Source organism: Fusarium tjaetaba (assembly GCF_013396195.1).
Source record: "Fusarium tjaetaba strain NRRL 66243 chromosome Unknown NRRL66243_c0000315, whole genome shotgun sequence".
In the NCBI taxonomy this organism is placed as follows: Eukaryota; Fungi; Ascomycota; class Sordariomycetes; order Hypocreales; family Nectriaceae; genus Fusarium; species Fusarium tjaetaba.
Window position 1 is genome coordinate 743 of NW_023501511.1, and position 17867 is coordinate 18609.

Sequence of the window (17867 nt, forward strand, 5' to 3'; positions counted from 1 at the left end):
GTTGGCGATGCATCTCCAAAACGAACGCCGAGTCCTCCACCTTCGACAGACCCCGCTACAACCGACAAAGCGAGCTCTCTTCCTACGCCGACAAGCCAGCCTGTACCCCTACCTGAGGATGCAATTGTAGATCCGACACCGACGACCAGTCCTATTACCCAAACCGCTACTGGTACCAATGCAAATCTAAAACCAAAAGCGGAGGGTATACCCAATGCCTCAGAGGCACCAGACACGCCTGCACCACGTCAGCCTCAAGTTACTTTTGAATTGGGGACAAAGGGAGAGAATGCTGGGCCAAGGGCACTAACGGCGGAGAAAACAAGTCGAGGGCCCAGTACTTCATCTGATGCTAGAGGTGCCGCGTTGACGGTCAAGCCACCCACAGATGCCGCTCGTGCGCCTGACGCCCTGTCTTCACCTGGTTCAACTGCACAAAGTGCAACTACGCCCGCGGTTCACGACGATGCTTCGACAGACACAAGCCCAGAGCAGGAGGGGCCACAGTTTGTGGAGCCAGCTGAAGAGAAACCAACCGAGGATGAGGTGGACAAGAGAGCTGATGGGGAAGATGATGAGAAAGAAACGAGTGATGATTTTGATGCTACTTTGAGCGAAGACATACAGAATCGTGTGCTGGAAGCACCCCCTGACTCTGCTGAAGCTCAATTGCTGCAGGAATCTATACGATCGAGTGCCGTGGCGGAGGTAGCGGCAACAGTAGCGACCAGTAGTCACCAGACAAAACCCGTCACTTCAGCGCCAGTTTCAGAAGATGTTGATATGTCGGGTGCCAATGATGTTGTTATTCAACCGATTGCACCCGATGCTAACGAACAAGTCAAAGAAGACAGTACTCGGGCTAAATCTGATATCGATATAGCACGAGTCAACGCATCCGAGAATTCAGAGGAAGTGCCAGGCATTAAAGAGATTCCAGACAGTCAAGAGGAGCCCCCTGAGCAGATGGATGTGGATGTCCCTGAGCCCATAGCAACCGTTCAAGCTCAAACTCAAAGTCAGGAAGTCAAATCAGATGGGAGTACACAGGCTTCCGAGAAAGCCCCGTCAACACCTACGCCAACCCCCATTTCTGATGTTGCCACTGTACCTGCGGAGTCGGCACCCAAAGAGTCCCCCCCAAAGGTTGAGCGCGCTGTTACTAGAGTTTCCTCGGGGGCCATGCGCCCAAAGTCAGTGAGCGAGATCGTCGGTGAAACTCCTCGACAAACCCCATCCTTAGAGCACACTTCGACCAACAAAAGCCTGGACAACCAATTAACCCCCTTGACTTCGACGCCCAAATCGCCAAGCTTAAGACATCGCCATATCTCTGCTCATCAAAGGCAGAGGTCACGAAGCCAGCCCTCGACTGTTGTTTTCGGAAAGCAATCCAAGAAATCAGATGAACGGTCGATAGTGGCCAGCCAGCGCGATCCTACCATACCGACCGAGGACTACTATACTCCCCTTTTCGTCCAGGGATTCGCTGGCAGCTCCTCCTGGATGCAGCCCATAGAGAAGATCTTGTACACAGCCAACAAGACCGTGACTACCCCTGACGCCAATCTTGCCATTCAGGACCATCAGGCTTGTAAAGTTCTGCGTAGGGTTTACCACCTACAACAGCATGACAAATGGTCTCTACGACAACCCAAGCGCTGCCCTGAGCCAACGCGCCCTCCGTCACACTGGGACGTCATGCTCCAGGAAATGAAATGGATGCGAACCGATTTCCGAGAAGAACGCAAGTGGAAAAGGGCTGTTGCAAAAAATCTTGCATATGCTTGCGCAGAATGGCACGAGTCCACCCCCGAAGAACGAAAACTGATGCAGGTTTCTGCTGTGATACCCCCGAAGACCCAGCCTGCCCCTGACCTTTCAATGGCTGATGTTGAGGGCGAAAATCAACTCACACCTGATCTCATGTCAAGCGGGGATGTCGAGTCTATTGACAACCTGGATGATTTAACTGAAGATTTTCCAGAGACGATAGCACCGTCCGCCATCTTCTCTCTGCAAGATGACGACGTTATCTTTGGACTTCGTCGAACTGCTGCTGCAGACCAACTTCTGGAGGAGCTACCCATGTTTGGAAAGCCTCTCCAGGTTCCCAAATTTGACCTTACAGGCCCTGAGTGGGATCCTGATGCTCATTGGCGACGGCCCGCTCTACCACTGAGCAAGTATGTCGAAGGTCACATGAAGTTGGTTTCAGATGGTCCCCCAAGGAAACGCAGCCGATATGATTACCAGAACGAGGACTCGGATGACGAAGGTGAGGCTGGTTTTGTCAGCAGCGAACCTTCACCCAGCCTTCCTCTACCACCGGCTACAGACGAGGTGGCCCTATTTAACCCCGAGATGAAGCATATCCGCGATCGCCTCTATGTTGGGCATCAGTTCCGACCGCCCTCGGAATATCCGATGCCGTTACAGAGCTTCTTCGAATGCAGAAGCCCCTCTCAGTGGACAATCAACGAGGACGATGAACTTCGAAACCTTGTCCGGGAATACTCTTACAACTGGTCCCTTATTGCCAGCATGTTGGCGCCCAAATCTCGCTTTACTTCGGGTGCCGAGAGACGGTCCCCATGGGAATGCTTCGAGAGATGGATTTCTCTCGAAGGACTTCCAGCCGATATGTCCAAGACCCAATACTTCAAAGCCTACACAGGACGCATCACCGCGGCCCAGAATTTCATTGCACAGCAAAACCAGCTCGTGACACAGCAAATTAACCCAGCCAATGGCGCAGTTACCCCTGGACGGAGACGCCCTCCATCAACTCCCGTCAGAGTGGAGAGACGACGGAATCAGAAGCACCTCACACTTCTTGACGCAATGCGTAAGCTGGCGAAGAAACGGGAGACAGCTGCCCAGAAGCAACAGCACACAGCTTCGCAGAACGCAGCCAATAAAAAGGTCAATGATCCTGCATCACAACGCCCCAACAAGACACCGAGAGAATACAGCATCATGCGACATGAGCGAGACCAAGCCCTGGCAGAAAAGATGGCGCAGTATGCGTCAAGGCAAGAAGCTCAAAGACGAGTAAGTCCTACACATTAGAACAGAAGTACCAAGCTGACATCCTCTCTCTCAGGCTGCCTTGCAAGCCAGGGCTCAAGGTCCAGCTCAGATGGCTGGCACTCCCGGAGCTGCGCAGGTTGGCCAAAATGCGGCTCAAGTTGCTGCCGCCACCGCTGCCGCCGTGGCAGCAGCCAATGGCATGAATGGTGTTGGCCGACTTAATGTACCTAATCAGCTTGCTGTTGCCGCCGCCACCGCCGGCCAAGCTCGTCCTAGAATGCCCATGCAATCTCCTGTTCCCAATGGCATAGGTGGTGTCCCGTCTCAAATGGCTGGCGGGCTCGTTCCACCTAATCAGATGACCAGCGCGCAACAAGCCCAATTGCAGGCAATGCAAGGACAACACAACCGCATGCCCATGCCAAATCCTCAGCCTGACGTCAACTTGATGTTGCGGGCAGCGCGCATCTCTGAACAACAACGTCTGGCACAGATGCAGCACGCTCAAGGCGGCCCTGGCACTCCTGGCCAAGGGGCGAACGGTTCCCAGCAGAGCCCCCCCTTGAACATGCGAAATGGTGTTAACGGCATCAACGGGGCTAATGCAATGAACCAGCAGAACTTCATAAATAACGCCCAGGCTATGATGGCACAGTTCAACTCCGGTAATCTCGGTTCGCCACAGACCAATGGTCTTCATATGCCGGCTGGCCCTGCTGGCTCAATAGCCCCACGACCACAAACACAGCTCCCTCCTGCCATTTACAACCAGCTTACTCAACTCGAGGTCCAGTTTCGTACTAAGAATCCGACACTACCCGCTGATCAGATTCGCCAAATGGCAACAGAGCACCTGACACGCCTTATGATGGCTCAGCGTACTGCTATGCACTCTGCTGCTGGTACGGCAAACGGCCAGGGCGGACTCGCTGCTAGCATCGCCGCTACGACAAGCCCTCATCAATACGCTGCGCTGCTTCGCCAACAGCAGCAGCAGCAGGCAAATCAAGCAGCAGGTAGCCCTGGGCAACAACACCAGCAGCTTCAGCAGCAGCATCAACAAGCGAAACAACAGCAGCCTCAACAGCAGCAGCAAGGGCAAGCTCAGGCCCAAGCACAGGCCCAGGCCCAAGCTCAGCAGCAGCAACAAGCTCAGCAACAACAACAAAGGCAGGCAAGCGGCAGTGCTACGCCGTCAGCAGGCTAATCGTACAAAACGGGCAAAATAAAGGAAAGTTTCTTGTTTGGGTTCTAGAACCACTGGTTTGGTTGGTGCATGGGAAGCGATGAATATTGGTGTTGATCTTGTCATGAAAAAAGCGTGCAGGCAAAAAGAAAGGGCACCATTCTGGTATTGGCTGTACAGTTGCTTACCCTTTTTATGTATGAGCAACGGATGGTTGGTATGGCATATTCGTGATGAGTTGGAGATCATCTGTAGATACATTTTATTAATTATTCGAGGCGTCAACCAGGCGTATCATTACGCTAAGCCTCGAAGTCATCGTCCGTTCAAGGCGATTATAAAAAAAACACACCACCCTCGTATGCAATAGCATTCACCATGTCGCGCATCCACATGTGAGACGATGAATAGGAAATACGAGCACAACAAGATAGAATAAACACATCATTTATCTTAACATTAATGCCATGTCTATACTAATGAAACCCAACGCCGTTCATGCACATAAGATGATACAGCCCGCCTCGATGCGGGAATCTCATGAATATCCATCATTCACTATGTCTCACTCAGCTTGATCCACCGTGCCCGCCCCTAGAGCTATCACCTTGGAGCAGTAGCCTGGGTTTGATGAAGTCCTCGTCTAGATGGTGGAACACGCTGGCCGGATCTTCCGAGGACCAGAGTTGTCGGAGGGCATTGGTTGCTGTTATAGGTTGGCCACCGGGGGTCTCTGTCGTGGGAGTTGCATATGCACTGTCTACTCGAGATGGAGGAGCTGTGCTAGCCCGTGGCAGTGGTGATCGTCGCGCTGGCGGGGGCAGGTCGGAGACGTCAATATCACTACCAATGTCGGAATCATCGTTATGGCGAAGGAGATCGGATCGCTCCGGGATAGAGTTCTTTCGACTCTTGCTAACAGGGCGGCCACCAGTGTGCGGAGACGAGGCGCCTGAGACATAACTAGCAGACTGGCCAGCCTCGAGACTGCCAAGGGCAACGCTGCCATTCCGGCGAGGATTATATCCGATCCCCGTTCCTGAACGCTTGACCTGAAGGCCTCCGCCAAAGGTCTCGATATCGAACTCATCATCACTGTCAACTTCCTCAACAACGCCGGTCCGAATACCCAGGATCTCAAGCATTCGAGCGGTCGTACCACCAAAGATGATGACAGTAAGCACGACAACAACTAGAACAGTAGCTCTAAGTGCGGGCGCGTTGTCGCCGGTGAGCAAAGCAGCCAGCGCCACGCCGACAGCTCCACGGAGGCCAGCCCAGTAGAGCATGGCCTGGTAGTTATAGGGCAGTTCGTCGCCAACCTCTTGGCCGCGTCTGCTGGCGCGATATCGGATGAACCAGTTAATAGCCTTGGACAAAGGGAATACAGCGACCCATCTGGCAGCACAGACAGCCAGAATAGTGACAATGATGAGAGGCGGCTGGAATGAGAGGTTGTTGTCTGTGAACAAAGCCAGTCCCAGGTAAATGAATATGAAGTTCTCAGACAACTGCGATAAGATCTGAAATATGAACTTGGTGGTGAGTTGAGTGCGGCGTGACATGTTGAAATAGGCATAGTGCTTGAGTGTAATACCGCAGAAAAGCAACGACACGATACCTGCGTAGAAATTAGAATCTGTGTAGTAGCACAAGTCGGGAGTGGAGCGACATACCAGACATGTGAAGGCCATGAGAGAAGAAGTAAGTGGCGTAGGCGATCAAGACAATCAAACAACTCTCAATCTTGGGAATACGGCGGAGGTAGGTAAACTTGAGCAGCAAAGCAGTGCCCACGCCAACAATGAAGCCAATAAACATGCTGCAGAAGAAGACGAGCAGAAAGATTCCTGTGCCTTCGAAGAAGCTGACGATGCCAAGATTAGCAGCCTCGCCCTTCTTGTATTTCTGCGCAGTTTCGAAAATTACAATGGCGATAGCGTCATTGAGAATCGATTCTCCAAAGATGATGGTATACAGCTTGGGGTCAACCTTGTAGGTGTTGAAGATTGCGAGAATAGTAACAGGGTCAGTAGCGGAGAGAGTTGCGCCTACGGAAATCGCATCGACAAAGGTCATGCCCAACGAACCGGGGAGGAGTGTAAAGATGTACAGGATCAGGCCAATAACGACAGCCGACAGAAAGGTTCCGGCAAAGGCAAAGGTCAGAATGGTGCCAATATTGCGGAAGAAGTTGGCCTGATGTAGCTCATAGCCCGAGGATAGGATAATAGGCGGCAGAAGAAGGTTGAAGAAGATTTGGTAGTCGAAACTGATCATGTTGCGAATAGAGTCGCCAGAAGCTATCATCAAGACAAGCCCGACAACCATTCCTACAAGGAGAAGACATGTATGTAAGCCATTGATCCCCGGGTTTTGATTTCGGGGAGCGCACCAGCAAAGATTGATATAACCGTTTCGTGTATAGCAGTAACCTTCTTCATCTGCAGCATATAGCTTGTGAAGAAAGCAATGATGAGCAGCATAATCGAGATGAAGAGCGCCCACGCCGCGAACAATTCCTTCTGGGCAGAGTCGCCCTCTGGAGGCCATCGTCAGTATATCTTGTGGTTCATGAATTGTCTCTTTTCGAATGGGAAAACGCACCCTCAGGATCGCTCTCTTCGTCGGTCGCTCGCTCTATGTTCGATTCGTCAGTCTCACGTTGCGGAACCAGAGTCGAACTCGATAGGTGATGAATAGCGTACTAAGGAGCTGGAAGCCCATTCCGACGAGCTTTGCGGAAGCCATTGTATGTGCGTCGTCTCCCGTGTCCGGTCTCGCTCGGGTTGTTTGCGATAATTTAAAGCCGTCGCGATCGTTCAGATCAAGTGGGAAACCCTTCGCGCGAGCCTCGTAAGCTGCGACACTGGAACATTCGCAAGGGAGCACGAGTATCGAGAGGAAGCGGTATTGGAACCGCAGGACGAATTGCTGTAGATTTAGTTGCTGCTGCAGTTGCTGCTGACGACGTCGACACGAAAGAAGAGTCCAGGCAGCAAAATAGCGAATGTTGGAGGGAACAAAGTTGGCGTGCCCTGGTCTGGGTAATGCGATTGGAAGTTAACTAGAGGGATAACCAAGTACTGCTAACCCAAGGTTAAGGTAATGGAACTAAGCTCCATACCTTAAGTGCAAGGTGGGCCAACTTAGCAGTCAAGATAGGTACAGGTACAACCAGATGAAAGGCGCCAGCTTTCAACAGAACAAGACTCTGATTGGCCCATCTCTGATGCAAAGGATATTACCTACCAATCCGAGTTGTTCACATTTGGATCAAGTTGATTAAGGTAAATGGCCTTGTTAAACATTCAAATTCGAAGATATATTCTGACCGATAGGGAGTCAACTATAAATTCTATTTTCCCCTATGGATTCTATCAACACTCAAGAGAAAGATGATGTAAGATCATTCCACTATGAAGTTGTCATGATATATGCCTTGCCTCCTGTACGTGGTATAACCCATCATGCTAAGTAATACCAACCTCGGGACTTGAAACAACGAAACAAGCAAACATATCCAGACTCGGGGTCTAGTTTGCTTTCAGCTCGTACAGCATTGGACCCCATGTAAAGTATGTTAGTAGTTTTGTTTTGCTAACCAACCATTAATGGCTTCGTGGTCTCCATAATCGACAAACTCACAGTTCTTGACTATCAATTCCCATCTATTCCATCCATGCACGTTAGCGGGGCCGTTGGTGGGGGATAGGGTGTCCTGTTGAGGCTCTTCAGTAGGTCAATCCGCTAATCATACTGGAATTTAGCACCTGGGAGCGCGGGGGACGACCCGACGGGCAACCTTGAGACGCTGCCAGGTCCCCTACACTTAGACCTAAAGCCTTCACTTCCATCCACGGGAAGCTGTCAACTTCACAACCTGCCTGGCTGAACAACTCCGCTGTCGCGTCTACGACGAGCATTAAAAACTACAGCGTCGATCACGCAAATAACCTGTAGGAGCACTCGCGATCGCAATGTATCACCTCGCCAAAGGCATTTACCTCTATGCGACCAGCAAAGAAGGTACCTTGATCACCTCATAAGTTTCTTAGGTTCTCTCGAACGCTAACCTTGCTATCTTTCTAGAATACTCTGTAATTCTTCTAGGCCTTGATAATGCCGGGAAAACCACCTTTCACGAACAAGTCAAGTCCATGTTTCTACCAAACAGACCCGACCCGAAGCTCAAGACAGTACCCACCGTAGGCCAGAACGTTTCGACGATACCCCTTCAAGACATGTACCTCAAGCTTTGGGACGTAGGCGGTCAGCACTCGCTCCGCAAGCTCTGGGAGAGTTACTATGCAAGCTGCCATGCTATAGTCTTCATCATCGACAGCACAGATATTGGCGACGGAAACATTGAACATGAAGAGAACGTTGGCAGGCTGGAGGAGTGTCGGCTAGTCCTCGAGGACGTCCTACAACACTCCGAAACTGAAGGGGTACCACTTCTAATTCTAGCAAACAAACAGGATCGCGAGGATTGCGTCGAGACAATACGAATTAAGGAGGGTCTAGTAAAGAAGGTCATGGAGGGAGACAAGGGCTCTGCTGTCCGTGACTCTCGTGTGCTGGCCATGAGTGCTCTTACTGGCGACGGAGTCCGAGAAGCTATCGAGTGGGTAAGGACCAGAGTACAATGGAACAAGGAGTCTCGACCGCCTGTGATGCGGTAGTTTCTAAGAAGAGCGGCCTTTATGTGCGATCACTAGAGCTTATGAGCTACGACAGTACCTGGTTTGGCGTATGTATCGGAGTTTGTATGGAGCATCAGTAAATCACTGTTTAGCCTTGAAGCACGGGAAACACTAGGCGAACGTTTTGCGGGGTATCATGGTTTCTATTTTCCTCTGGGTTTATTGTTTTTCATGGTATTAAGTTGCAGATGTTAGCATCACCTGTCGTTCTCGGCTGTCAACTCAGCCATGAGTCCTCCCTTGTCCCTTCGCTTTGCATCCTCAGCCAGCTTACTATCCACTAGGTCAGATAGCTCCTTAGATCGGTTGAGTGCTCCTTGAGCACACTGGATGAAGAGTGGTGCGTCAAGAGAAGTTCCTCCCAGTTTGGCAATCTGACAAATCTCGCCATGCTTGTTGAGACTGTATGTGCAGTGAGAGACTCGCAGTTGCTCCTCAAGCCAGTTGGTATCAACGAGGACCTGGCTTCCATCTTCACCAAAGAAGCTGAAGGTGACACAGAAAGGGGAGTGCAGCCAGCTTAGAGGCACGGGCTCCCGTTCAGCAGGTGTGTATATGGTGAGGTTTTCTCCCTCAATGCTGGAATCTGGCTTACGGAAATGTCGAAGAGCTGCAACAACTGCTAGACAAGCCGCATCTGTAAGGTTTCCATCATGCGTAAGGACGTGAAGATCGACTCTGATAGACCAGCATTTCTGGCCGGCGATGAGGCATAGTGACTCGGTGTCTAGCGCACCAGATCTCCTGATTGTTTTCTCGAGAAGCCTGGAGAGAAGAACCTCCTCGAGTGAAGGGCGATTGACCTCATATGAAGGGGCAACCATGGGACTGAGTTCTGATGTGATTGTGAAAACTCCGTCGAAGGGACGGTCTGAGTATGGCACAGTGACTTCTGCTGAGACTTTTGCTAGAACTCTAAGAGATTTATTAGCAAGACATATACACCACCAAGATAGAATAGCGAAATACCTTGTTTTTCCATACTTGACTTCCGCAACTCCATATTCATCTCCAAAGGTGAGTTCAAGAGGCCGAAACTCGTCGAATTTGCGCCCGTCTAATCGCAAACCCTCATCGAGAGCTTGGGTGACAAAAGTCCTCTCAGAAAGAGAAGGTTCAGCTTCGCGAGGCATGATTGACTATTATTTTTGTGTGAATATTTCGTGACAGGAAATGCTGTGTTTATAAACTGTTAAAGCGTAATAGACTGAGAGAAACATTGAAGAAATTCTGCCGGGCGGTGAGTTCCCATTTATGGTAGGCCTGCTTCTCATGTACGCCTCGCGTCGGCAACGTTCAAGACTTCTTATTGTCATTAAAACACCATTTCTTCAAGAATCTATTGAGGAACTATCGCCATGACTACCGCGCATAGACCTACGTTCGATCCGGTCCGTATTCTCCCTTCTGTTTCTTCAGCGCATACTGACTTTTGCAGGCCCGTGGCAAAGAAGCCCTCCGAGGTCCAGCCTACCATCAACGCCTCCTCCCAGCCCACACACAACTCAAGTATCGTCAAGCCGGTCAAGGCGGCGATGCTGACGAACCGACGCACGATCTCGCTGCCGAGCTTCTCGCTGCTGAAGCCGCCCATTTCACCAAGAAGAACGGCGCCCCTGCCCTCATTGATGATGCCGACGAGGACGACGAAACCAGCATGTCCAATGGCGCGAAGCGAGCGCTTCCAAGTGCCGATGGCGAGGGAGAAGACCTAGAGGCGAAGAGACGGCGGATCTTGGCAGAAACAAGAGATATCGATGCCGACGACAGCGAAGAGGACGACGACGACGACAGTGAAGACGATGACGATAGCGATGATGACTCCGATGCAGAGTTACAGAGAGAGTTGGACCGTGTACGAAGAGAGCGAGAGGAGAGAAAGAAAAAAGAGGTAAATCTGATCGATTCTCTGATGCAGATAATGGTTTGCTGATACACTTCACAGGAGGCCGAGCGACTCAAAGAAGAGGAAGAGGCCCGAGAACGAGATATTGCCCTGGGCAATCCTCTCCTCAACAAGCAAGATTTCAATATGAAGCGCCGTTGGGACGATGACGTGGTATTCAAGAACCAGGCGCGTGGCACAGAAGACAAGGGCAAGAAAAAGGAGTTTGTAAACGTAAGTTTGGTGATTCTTTTGTTCGCAAGGCTTTCTCTGCCAGCGAGTTCTATATGCATTTCTTTTTCTGTTTATTTTTCCTTTAAAGACGAAGAGACATCCTTCGCTAACCCATACCTTTAGGATCTCCTCCGTTCCGACTTTCATAGGCGATTCATGAGCAAGTACGTTAGATAATGACATAGACAAACTCCTCCATTTTAGACATTAGATACCCTGAGTTTTAAATCAAGCACTCTCCTGCGACCGTCTTCGTCCGTCCTTTGACTCCAAAGCCTGCTCGGTGAGGATCTTGTTCTCCAGGCCTTCGAAGGCTCCGAGAACGTTGCCGTACTTTTGATAGGTTCCCTCGCGGTAACCATCGTCAATGCGCTGGATGTTACCCTCCTCAGTCCATCGCTTACCAATGAGCTCGTCGAATGTCTCGTTTGGCTGGCGCTCGAGAGCCCAGAGAGCCTTGTAGGCTCCGCCAAGGGCGCAGGCGTTGCCACCAACGTCGAGCTTGTAAACACCGTCGCTGCCGCCGAGGACCTCGCCAATGACGCGGGCGATGGCTGGGTTAAGAGAGCCACCTCCAACGAGGTAGATGCGACGGGGCTGAGCTGGCAGGCCGGGTCGAAGGCTCTCAACCAGGTTCTGAGAGCGCAGGCGCATAGACAGGGCCTGAGACTCAACAATCACTCGAGCGTCAGTCTCCTTGTCCCACCCTCCCTTGACTTCCTGAAGGTCAGAGCCGTCTGGCTCGCATGAGTATCGCCAAGTACCTGCACGGATGTTGGGCACCACTTCGGTAAGGTAGAAGTACAGACCAAGCTTGCGCCTATCGTCCTCCTTGGCAGCACCCAGAGCAGGGGTGTTCTCAATGGCCTTGTTGAAGTTCTCCCAGCCGGTAGGGCCGTTGTCAGGCTTGGGAAGTTGGTCTCGCACTCGCTCGCGTGCTAGGCCTCCGTTCTTGTAGCACAGCATAAACATGTAGTGGCCATCGGTTGTGGGGTGGTTGAAGAAGTGGTAAGCACCATCAGGCTTGTACTTTGGAGTGTTCATGAGGAATGTCGTCGAAGTACCGAGAGAGACGATGGCGTCGAGAGGTCGAAGGGGAAGGGCGAGAATAGTTCCGGGGTTGTCACCGGTGAATGGTGTGATCTGGCAGTCGGGGTGGAAACCGTGACGGTCCACGAAATAGGGAGAGATGGAGCCCAAAACAGCAGCGCCATCGAGGCAAGGCTCACCCAGTTTCTTTCGTAGGTTGAGGGCCTCACGCTTGCTTCCAGCAGCAAGCTCGAGAAGAGGTTCGCTGTATGTTTGGCGGGACATGTCCCAGAGGTTCATACCACAGACATCGCTGACATCCATGGGGGCGATGGCGCCGAGGAAGACGGATGCCAGCCATGAGGAGACGAGGGAGATGTGAGCCGTCTTGGCGTACATGTCTGGGAGGTCCTTCTTGAGGCGCATAATCTGGGTTCCAGTAAATCGCTGGTAGATTTTTTTAGTGTCTGATTTTCCCTGGACATTTGGGAATCTCAACTTACATGGTGGGCACCGCTGCCTGTCACCTCAGCAAGCTTCTGGCGACCGCCAAGAGCAGCATCAAAAGCGTCACATTGAGCCTGGGTGCTCTGATCCTGCCAATTGGGCGACCATTGGTGGGAAAGGGCCTGTGGCAGCTGAACAACCAGGGGGAGACGAGGATCGAGGTGGTGAAGAATCTCGTAGGCATTGCCATTCCAGTAGACACTGCCATGCTGCTGGCAAGAGCCGCTGATACCGCGAATATGAGATAGAGGAACCGGCATAGACTCGGCCAATCGGTCCAGGACGAGATCTACAGACTCTAGCCACATGGCAACGGGGGCATAGACCTCGCCTGTCTCCTCGTAGACGTGGACACCTTTCTTGATGCCATATTTGTGGCCAAAGTCCTTGTCGAAGTCGACCTTGGCTTCACCTTTGACCTTGAGGTCTGAATCGACAACCAGAGCTGGACATGGGTTAGCAAATTGTGGCGGCAGCTTAGAATTTGGTCAACGTGCCTTTGAGCTGCTGAGTCGAGAGATCGAAGCCTAGGTATAATGGCTTAAAGTCCGAGGACTTGTCTGGGGAGTTGGATCGAGCAAGGAACGGCATTGTGAATAGCTTCGGGTAAATGTCAAGCTGTTGAATCTATATCCAAGGGCGCCAACCACGGCCGACGTCAATGGTAGCGAGATGACGAAATGAGAGCCAACTCAGTGGGTGACGTAAGAATTGGCAGTCTTGTAAGTGCGTGCGTGTAGTGAAGAGGATCTTTTACAGTGAGCAATGGGTGAAAAGCCTCAGTAGAATGGAAGGAATACGGGTCAAGTTGTGTGAGACAGGGAAAACACCAGAAAAAGCCACGAGCTGGGCTTTATAGCTTATAACGCGTGTACCTTGCCTTAGCTGAGCAGTCAGTCTAAGGTAGGACAACAGGACAGTAGAGTAACTGCATCATGTTAGACCGCCACCCTCCAACAGGGAAGAATGAGATAGACACACACTAAAAGGTTGTCTTGAGTGGGTAACATGCATCAGAATCAACTCCAAAGTTAGCATTATTAACTGTAAAGGCGTGGATGCAGTAATGGCAATGCCAATAGTACACCCATACAAAGCTGATAATAATTCTGTGCTGTTACTTTATCTATTCACCTACCTACAAGTCACCAATATCATGCCGTGAAAATTGGGTTGAGAGGTCATATGAACACAATTCCATGCCCGGGGAATATATCCGCCTGTCTACCTATTCGCTGCTGCTAAGAAGTGCATAAAGTATGGATTACCTGGTAGCTGGGTCATCTTTGTAATACTGGTATGCAGTTTTTCTATTTGACATATCCTCTCACTCTCTCTCCTCAAGATTATCCAATTCCTACTCTGTAGTAGTACTTGAAGATACCATCATAAGAACAAACTACGTAACTCTCAAGAAAATATGGAGATTTTTTCTCTCACTTTCCATCCTCCGTATCAACGTGGGGTTGTCTTCTCCGCTGAATGAGTCGTTCAACCCAACGAAGCCAACCCCAGTTTTTCATCAAGACCCTTGATGATCGATAAAAGGAAGCCTGGGCTAGCGTCGGGAGGGGCGTGTAGTTACAACAACGTCCATTGCAAACACGACACCTCAACACCTGAGAAACCTTTTTAAGCATTCACATTCAGGCAAGTCGTGCACGATACGGCTCAGGCCGAAGGAGGTGTGGAAACGGAAGAATAGGAATTGATCACCAGGGACAGACGCTACAAAAGTCATGAAAAAGAAGCATGATAGAACAAGACTGACTAACTATTGGGAGGATTAGTATGACCAAGAGTCTGTCTGACACGCTGCTTAGCTCTGTGCATTATGATATCTTGACTTCCAATTACTGAGCAAGATACGACAATATTTAAATATCAGAAGCTCACGGTCATATCGTGACATGTTCTCAACAATCAATTCTTCACTTTCTTCTTCCTTCAATTCCAGAGCTCTATTTGCAATTAGCCTAAATCCATCAACAGCTCCTACCCCAGCCAGTCCCATCTTCAGTTTATATCCCGGCCAATAGAACCCGTGACCTCTCAAAGTCTGGCTGCTCCTCGTGAACAAAGTCAAGCCAATGAGTAACCAGCGCTTCTAACTGACAGTAAGAAGGGGGCGTGAGGAAATTGATTCCAGTTTCTACCAAAATTCTTGACTTTAAACACAGAAAGTCATTGGAATATTTCTCTAATGACTCCGTCTTCGAGAGTAAGGTATTTTGGTTGATGTGCTCAAGGTTACCTATATCATAGCCATGAGCCTCAAACGTGGGGGTCAGTCATTCAGGTCCGGTGACATCCTTGCCGCCTGGAATCTCATCATCATCTTTCTTTGACATCATGGACAGTTCGGTGTTACTCCTCTTGTTCTTTGTCTAATTCCCTCTTCTCCTGTTGGGGCGCGTCTAGGCTGGAAAACGGAAAACGCCACAAGGATGACCTGCATGCACCTCTCTTATCTGCATTTTCTATCCGTACATATCTAGTGTACACACATTACAGTCTGTGTAGCATACCTAGTCTATCTCATGAGTTGCTGTCGTCTTTATGAGTGTAGGCCTTTCCTCCTGACCCTTCAAGTTATGTGCCCCTGGAAACACACTTCCTTATCCCTTCTCTTCCGCCTTTAGAATACACATGTCTATGGTCTGCTCTATTGCACCAATTGCTTCATATCAATGCCGGCACTGGCCTGGAACAAGATGGTAAAATCATGAGAAAGAAAAGGGTGTGCACTTTTCACTGCATATGCACATGCAGATGCCATCGGTCTTCCTTCACCGACGGTCAGGTCGACAGCTGCCGGTTATTGAGAGATCCTAGTCTGAACCTCTTACGGCCTCCCATCCGGCTGGGCTCCACTGGCCCGCAGCTCAAGCCCCAAGAAGCCGAGCTAGACCCTAGCCAACGAGGGGCAAGGTTGGCTTGGACGTGTTGTACCAATTCACAGGGCAGCTTCGAAGAGAATAAGATGCAGCATGGCCGTGATCGATCCCCAGGATCCCAGGCTAAAGTCTCGCTTCTGACAGGGCATCCTCCACTCTATTGCTTGTTTCTGTTCCTGAGACCGTCGCCTTGTTCATGGGAGCCATTGGGTTCGTGAACATGACCACTACTCTTGTGATCGTGGTGCTCGTGATGCTCATGATTGTGGTTCGACTCGCCCTCTGCCTCAGACGCATCCTCTTCGGTCTCTGGTGGCAGAACCACAGTCCCAGGGATAAAGTCGTCAAACCTTGCCTTGGCGGTAGCCTCCTTGGGCGAGAATCGGATGCGAACTCTTCTGACACCGCGAACTTTCCCTCCGACTTGAGTCCGCACCGCGTCTTCGACTTGCTGTGTTGTGTCAACAGACCACGCACCGGGTACGGTCATCTCGAGGTCCACAAGATAATTCTGGCCTGATTTGATACCGCTCACTTCGCGTAGAGCAACTTGGTGTCCTTCAACCACGTTCGTAAGTGCTTTGTTGGCCTGTTTTGTTACTGAAGACTTGATCTCATCATCAATGCCCTGGTCTGCCAGTTCGCGAAAAGCAGCAACTGTGTTTCCGGCGCCAGCCTGGATAACCATGATGGAGATGAGAAGACCGCCGACGGGATCCAGCCACGCCGCGTTCTCCATTGCATTAGCTCCCATGATGGCTGCCAAAGTGACGAACCCCGTTAAACTGTCGACTCGGTGATGAATGGCGTTCGATGCAAGAACTGACGATTTACGTTCTCGAGCAACCTTCATTGCTGCAATTGGTCAGCTCTTATACTTTCAATCATAAGGGTTACGCTTCACACGCGCTGTCTAGCACCGCGACCCTGAGAGCTGGGAGAATACTTACTCGCATGGTAAAGCCATTCCTTAATCAGAATGGTCCCTGCTGCAAGCCAAGCGGCATGCATACTCGGGATCCCGAGTGCTGCAGCTCCATGAGAATGGCTATGACCGTGTCCGACGTGTTCCAGAATACCATGTGCGGCTTCAGGGTAAAAGTGTCCATAAAGACTGATACCGCTGTCCCAGCCCATGTAAAGACCTCCGGCTAAGAGCATGCTCGAGACACCGAGAGATCCCAGACTCTCTACCTTGCCAAAGCCCATGGGGAATTTGTCTGTTGGTGGTTTGAGACTCCATGTGACTGTGGCGAGTGTCAAGATATCGGATGCGAGATCTGTGATGCTATGCCATGCATCGGCAGTCATTGCTTTGGAGTTGAAAGCCCATCCACCAGCGAATTTGGCAATTGCCATGCCCAGGTTAGAGGCCAAGCCAATCCGGGTGATTCGGACGCCGGGGTCGTCTTTGTTGCCTGAAGTTAGGTACGCGTTGTCGTGATGGTGGTGGTGGCCCAATATGCCATGGCTATGACTGTGGTCATGACCGTGGCTGTGATTGTGACCATCTTTGTGGTCGTGTCCTTGGCCTTGGCCAGTATGCGGTCGTATCTGCGACATTGAGGTTTTGATGAGTGAGGGTGGAGATCGAAGTCTGTTGCGAAAGGGAGCGAGATGTGGTAGCGAATTAGTCGAAGGGCGAGCGACGGAGGCAGTATTTGATACGTGGTAGGATGAGAGATTAGACGAGGCTGAGAGGTAGGCGCACGTCGATAGGGCGGCAACGATGGAAGCTTTTTGTAGGGCGCGTAGGCGAAGACGTAGACAAGCGACGTGGGGAGTTGCTATATTTGATCTCAAAAGGGACATCTGGCCTCGGTATTTGGGCTGTTGTGAAATATGGACATTAGGGTGCCCATTGATATGTCCATGTCCATGTCCCCATGAGGCAAAGCCACGACTCGTCTGGTTGTGACTGTGCGTGGCTCTGGCTCCAGCTCTGGGTCCAGCTATTGGCGACGTCACTCCAGCGCCTACGCCTACGCCTGCGCCTGCGCCTGTGCCCGTGGGACGACCGGCCTGCGGTAGACTCATACAGTATATCCGAGATGTTGTCTTGCAGGGAATACGGATAACACGGGAAAGTGGGAGAAGGGGCCGGGTATCTTGTTGCGTGTTTTCCCTTGGAGTTGCGTACTGTAGGTAGGGTCTGAAGCACGGTTCAGATATAGACGAATACTTAGGTTATAGACGAATGTCAGGGAGAGGAAAGATGGTGTGTTTTGTTAACGTCGGGTTATCCAATGTCATATGCCCGTTAACGGAGCTCTTCAAGTTTCGAGTCGGGTTCAATAGAGCGAGCGGATTTGGCTCGGTCGGAAGCGGACCACGGCCACATGAGCGAGTTTAAAGAGTCGATAATTAATTATGCGAAGAAGAGACAGAAT

General features: G+C 50.9%; 6 protein-coding genes across 6 annotated transcripts; 2 read left to right on the forward strand and 4 right to left on the reverse strand.

Moving 5' to 3' along the window:
- Nucleotides 1–4788: 4788 nt before the first annotated feature.
- FTJAE_12063 (CPA1 family monovalent cation:H+ antiporter) lies at nucleotides 4789–6970 on the reverse strand (the record flags this gene model as incomplete). The annotated part of the gene is made up of 5 exons (XM_037345072.1): nucleotides 4789–5840; nucleotides 5896–6552; nucleotides 6615–6761; nucleotides 6827–6859; nucleotides 6928–6970. 5 exons carry the CDS (start codon nucleotides 6968–6970, stop codon nucleotides 4789–4791), a joined length of 1932 nt encoding a protein of 643 aa, XP_037200880.1.
- A 1229-nt stretch (nucleotides 6971–8199) lies between these two features.
- Nucleotides 8200–8904, forward strand: FTJAE_12064 (ADP-ribosylation factor member of the arf-sar family in the ras superfamily; the record flags this gene model as incomplete). The annotated part of the gene is made up of 2 exons (XM_037345073.1): nucleotides 8200–8248; nucleotides 8333–8904. 2 exons carry the CDS (start codon nucleotides 8200–8202, stop codon nucleotides 8902–8904), a joined length of 621 nt encoding a protein of 206 aa, XP_037200881.1.
- Nucleotides 8905–9122: 218 nt separating this feature from the next.
- FTJAE_12065 (exosome complex component RRP45) lies at nucleotides 9123–10058 on the reverse strand (the record flags this gene model as incomplete). The annotated part of the gene is made up of 2 exons (XM_037345074.1): nucleotides 9123–9840; nucleotides 9895–10058. The coding sequence occupies 2 exons, from the start codon at nucleotides 10056–10058 to the stop codon at nucleotides 9123–9125; spliced, it is 882 nt and encodes a 293-aa protein (XP_037200882.1).
- A 225-nt stretch (nucleotides 10059–10283) lies between these two features.
- Nucleotides 10284–11255, forward strand: FTJAE_12066 (cwf15 cwc15 cell cycle control; the record flags this gene model as incomplete). The annotated part of the gene is made up of 5 exons (XM_037345075.1): nucleotides 10284–10316; nucleotides 10364–10816; nucleotides 10871–11044; nucleotides 11168–11208; nucleotides 11249–11255. 5 exons carry the CDS (start codon nucleotides 10284–10286, stop codon nucleotides 11253–11255), a joined length of 708 nt encoding a protein of 235 aa, XP_037200883.1.
- A 17-nt stretch (nucleotides 11256–11272) lies between these two features.
- FTJAE_12067 (d-xylulose kinase A) lies at nucleotides 11273–13864 on the reverse strand (the record flags this gene model as incomplete). Its single annotated transcript, XM_037345076.1, has 3 exons — nucleotides 11273–12520; nucleotides 12577–13025; nucleotides 13849–13864. The coding sequence occupies 3 exons, from the start codon at nucleotides 13862–13864 to the stop codon at nucleotides 11273–11275; spliced, it is 1713 nt and encodes a 570-aa protein (XP_037200884.1).
- A 1770-nt stretch (nucleotides 13865–15634) lies between these two features.
- Nucleotides 15635–17514, reverse strand: FTJAE_12068 (mitochondrial metal transporter 2; the record flags this gene model as incomplete). Its single annotated transcript, XM_037345077.1, has 2 exons — nucleotides 15635–16332; nucleotides 16428–17514. 2 exons carry the CDS (start codon nucleotides 17512–17514, stop codon nucleotides 15635–15637), a joined length of 1785 nt encoding a protein of 594 aa, XP_037200885.1.
- Between the last annotated feature and the right edge of the window lie 353 nt (nucleotides 17515–17867).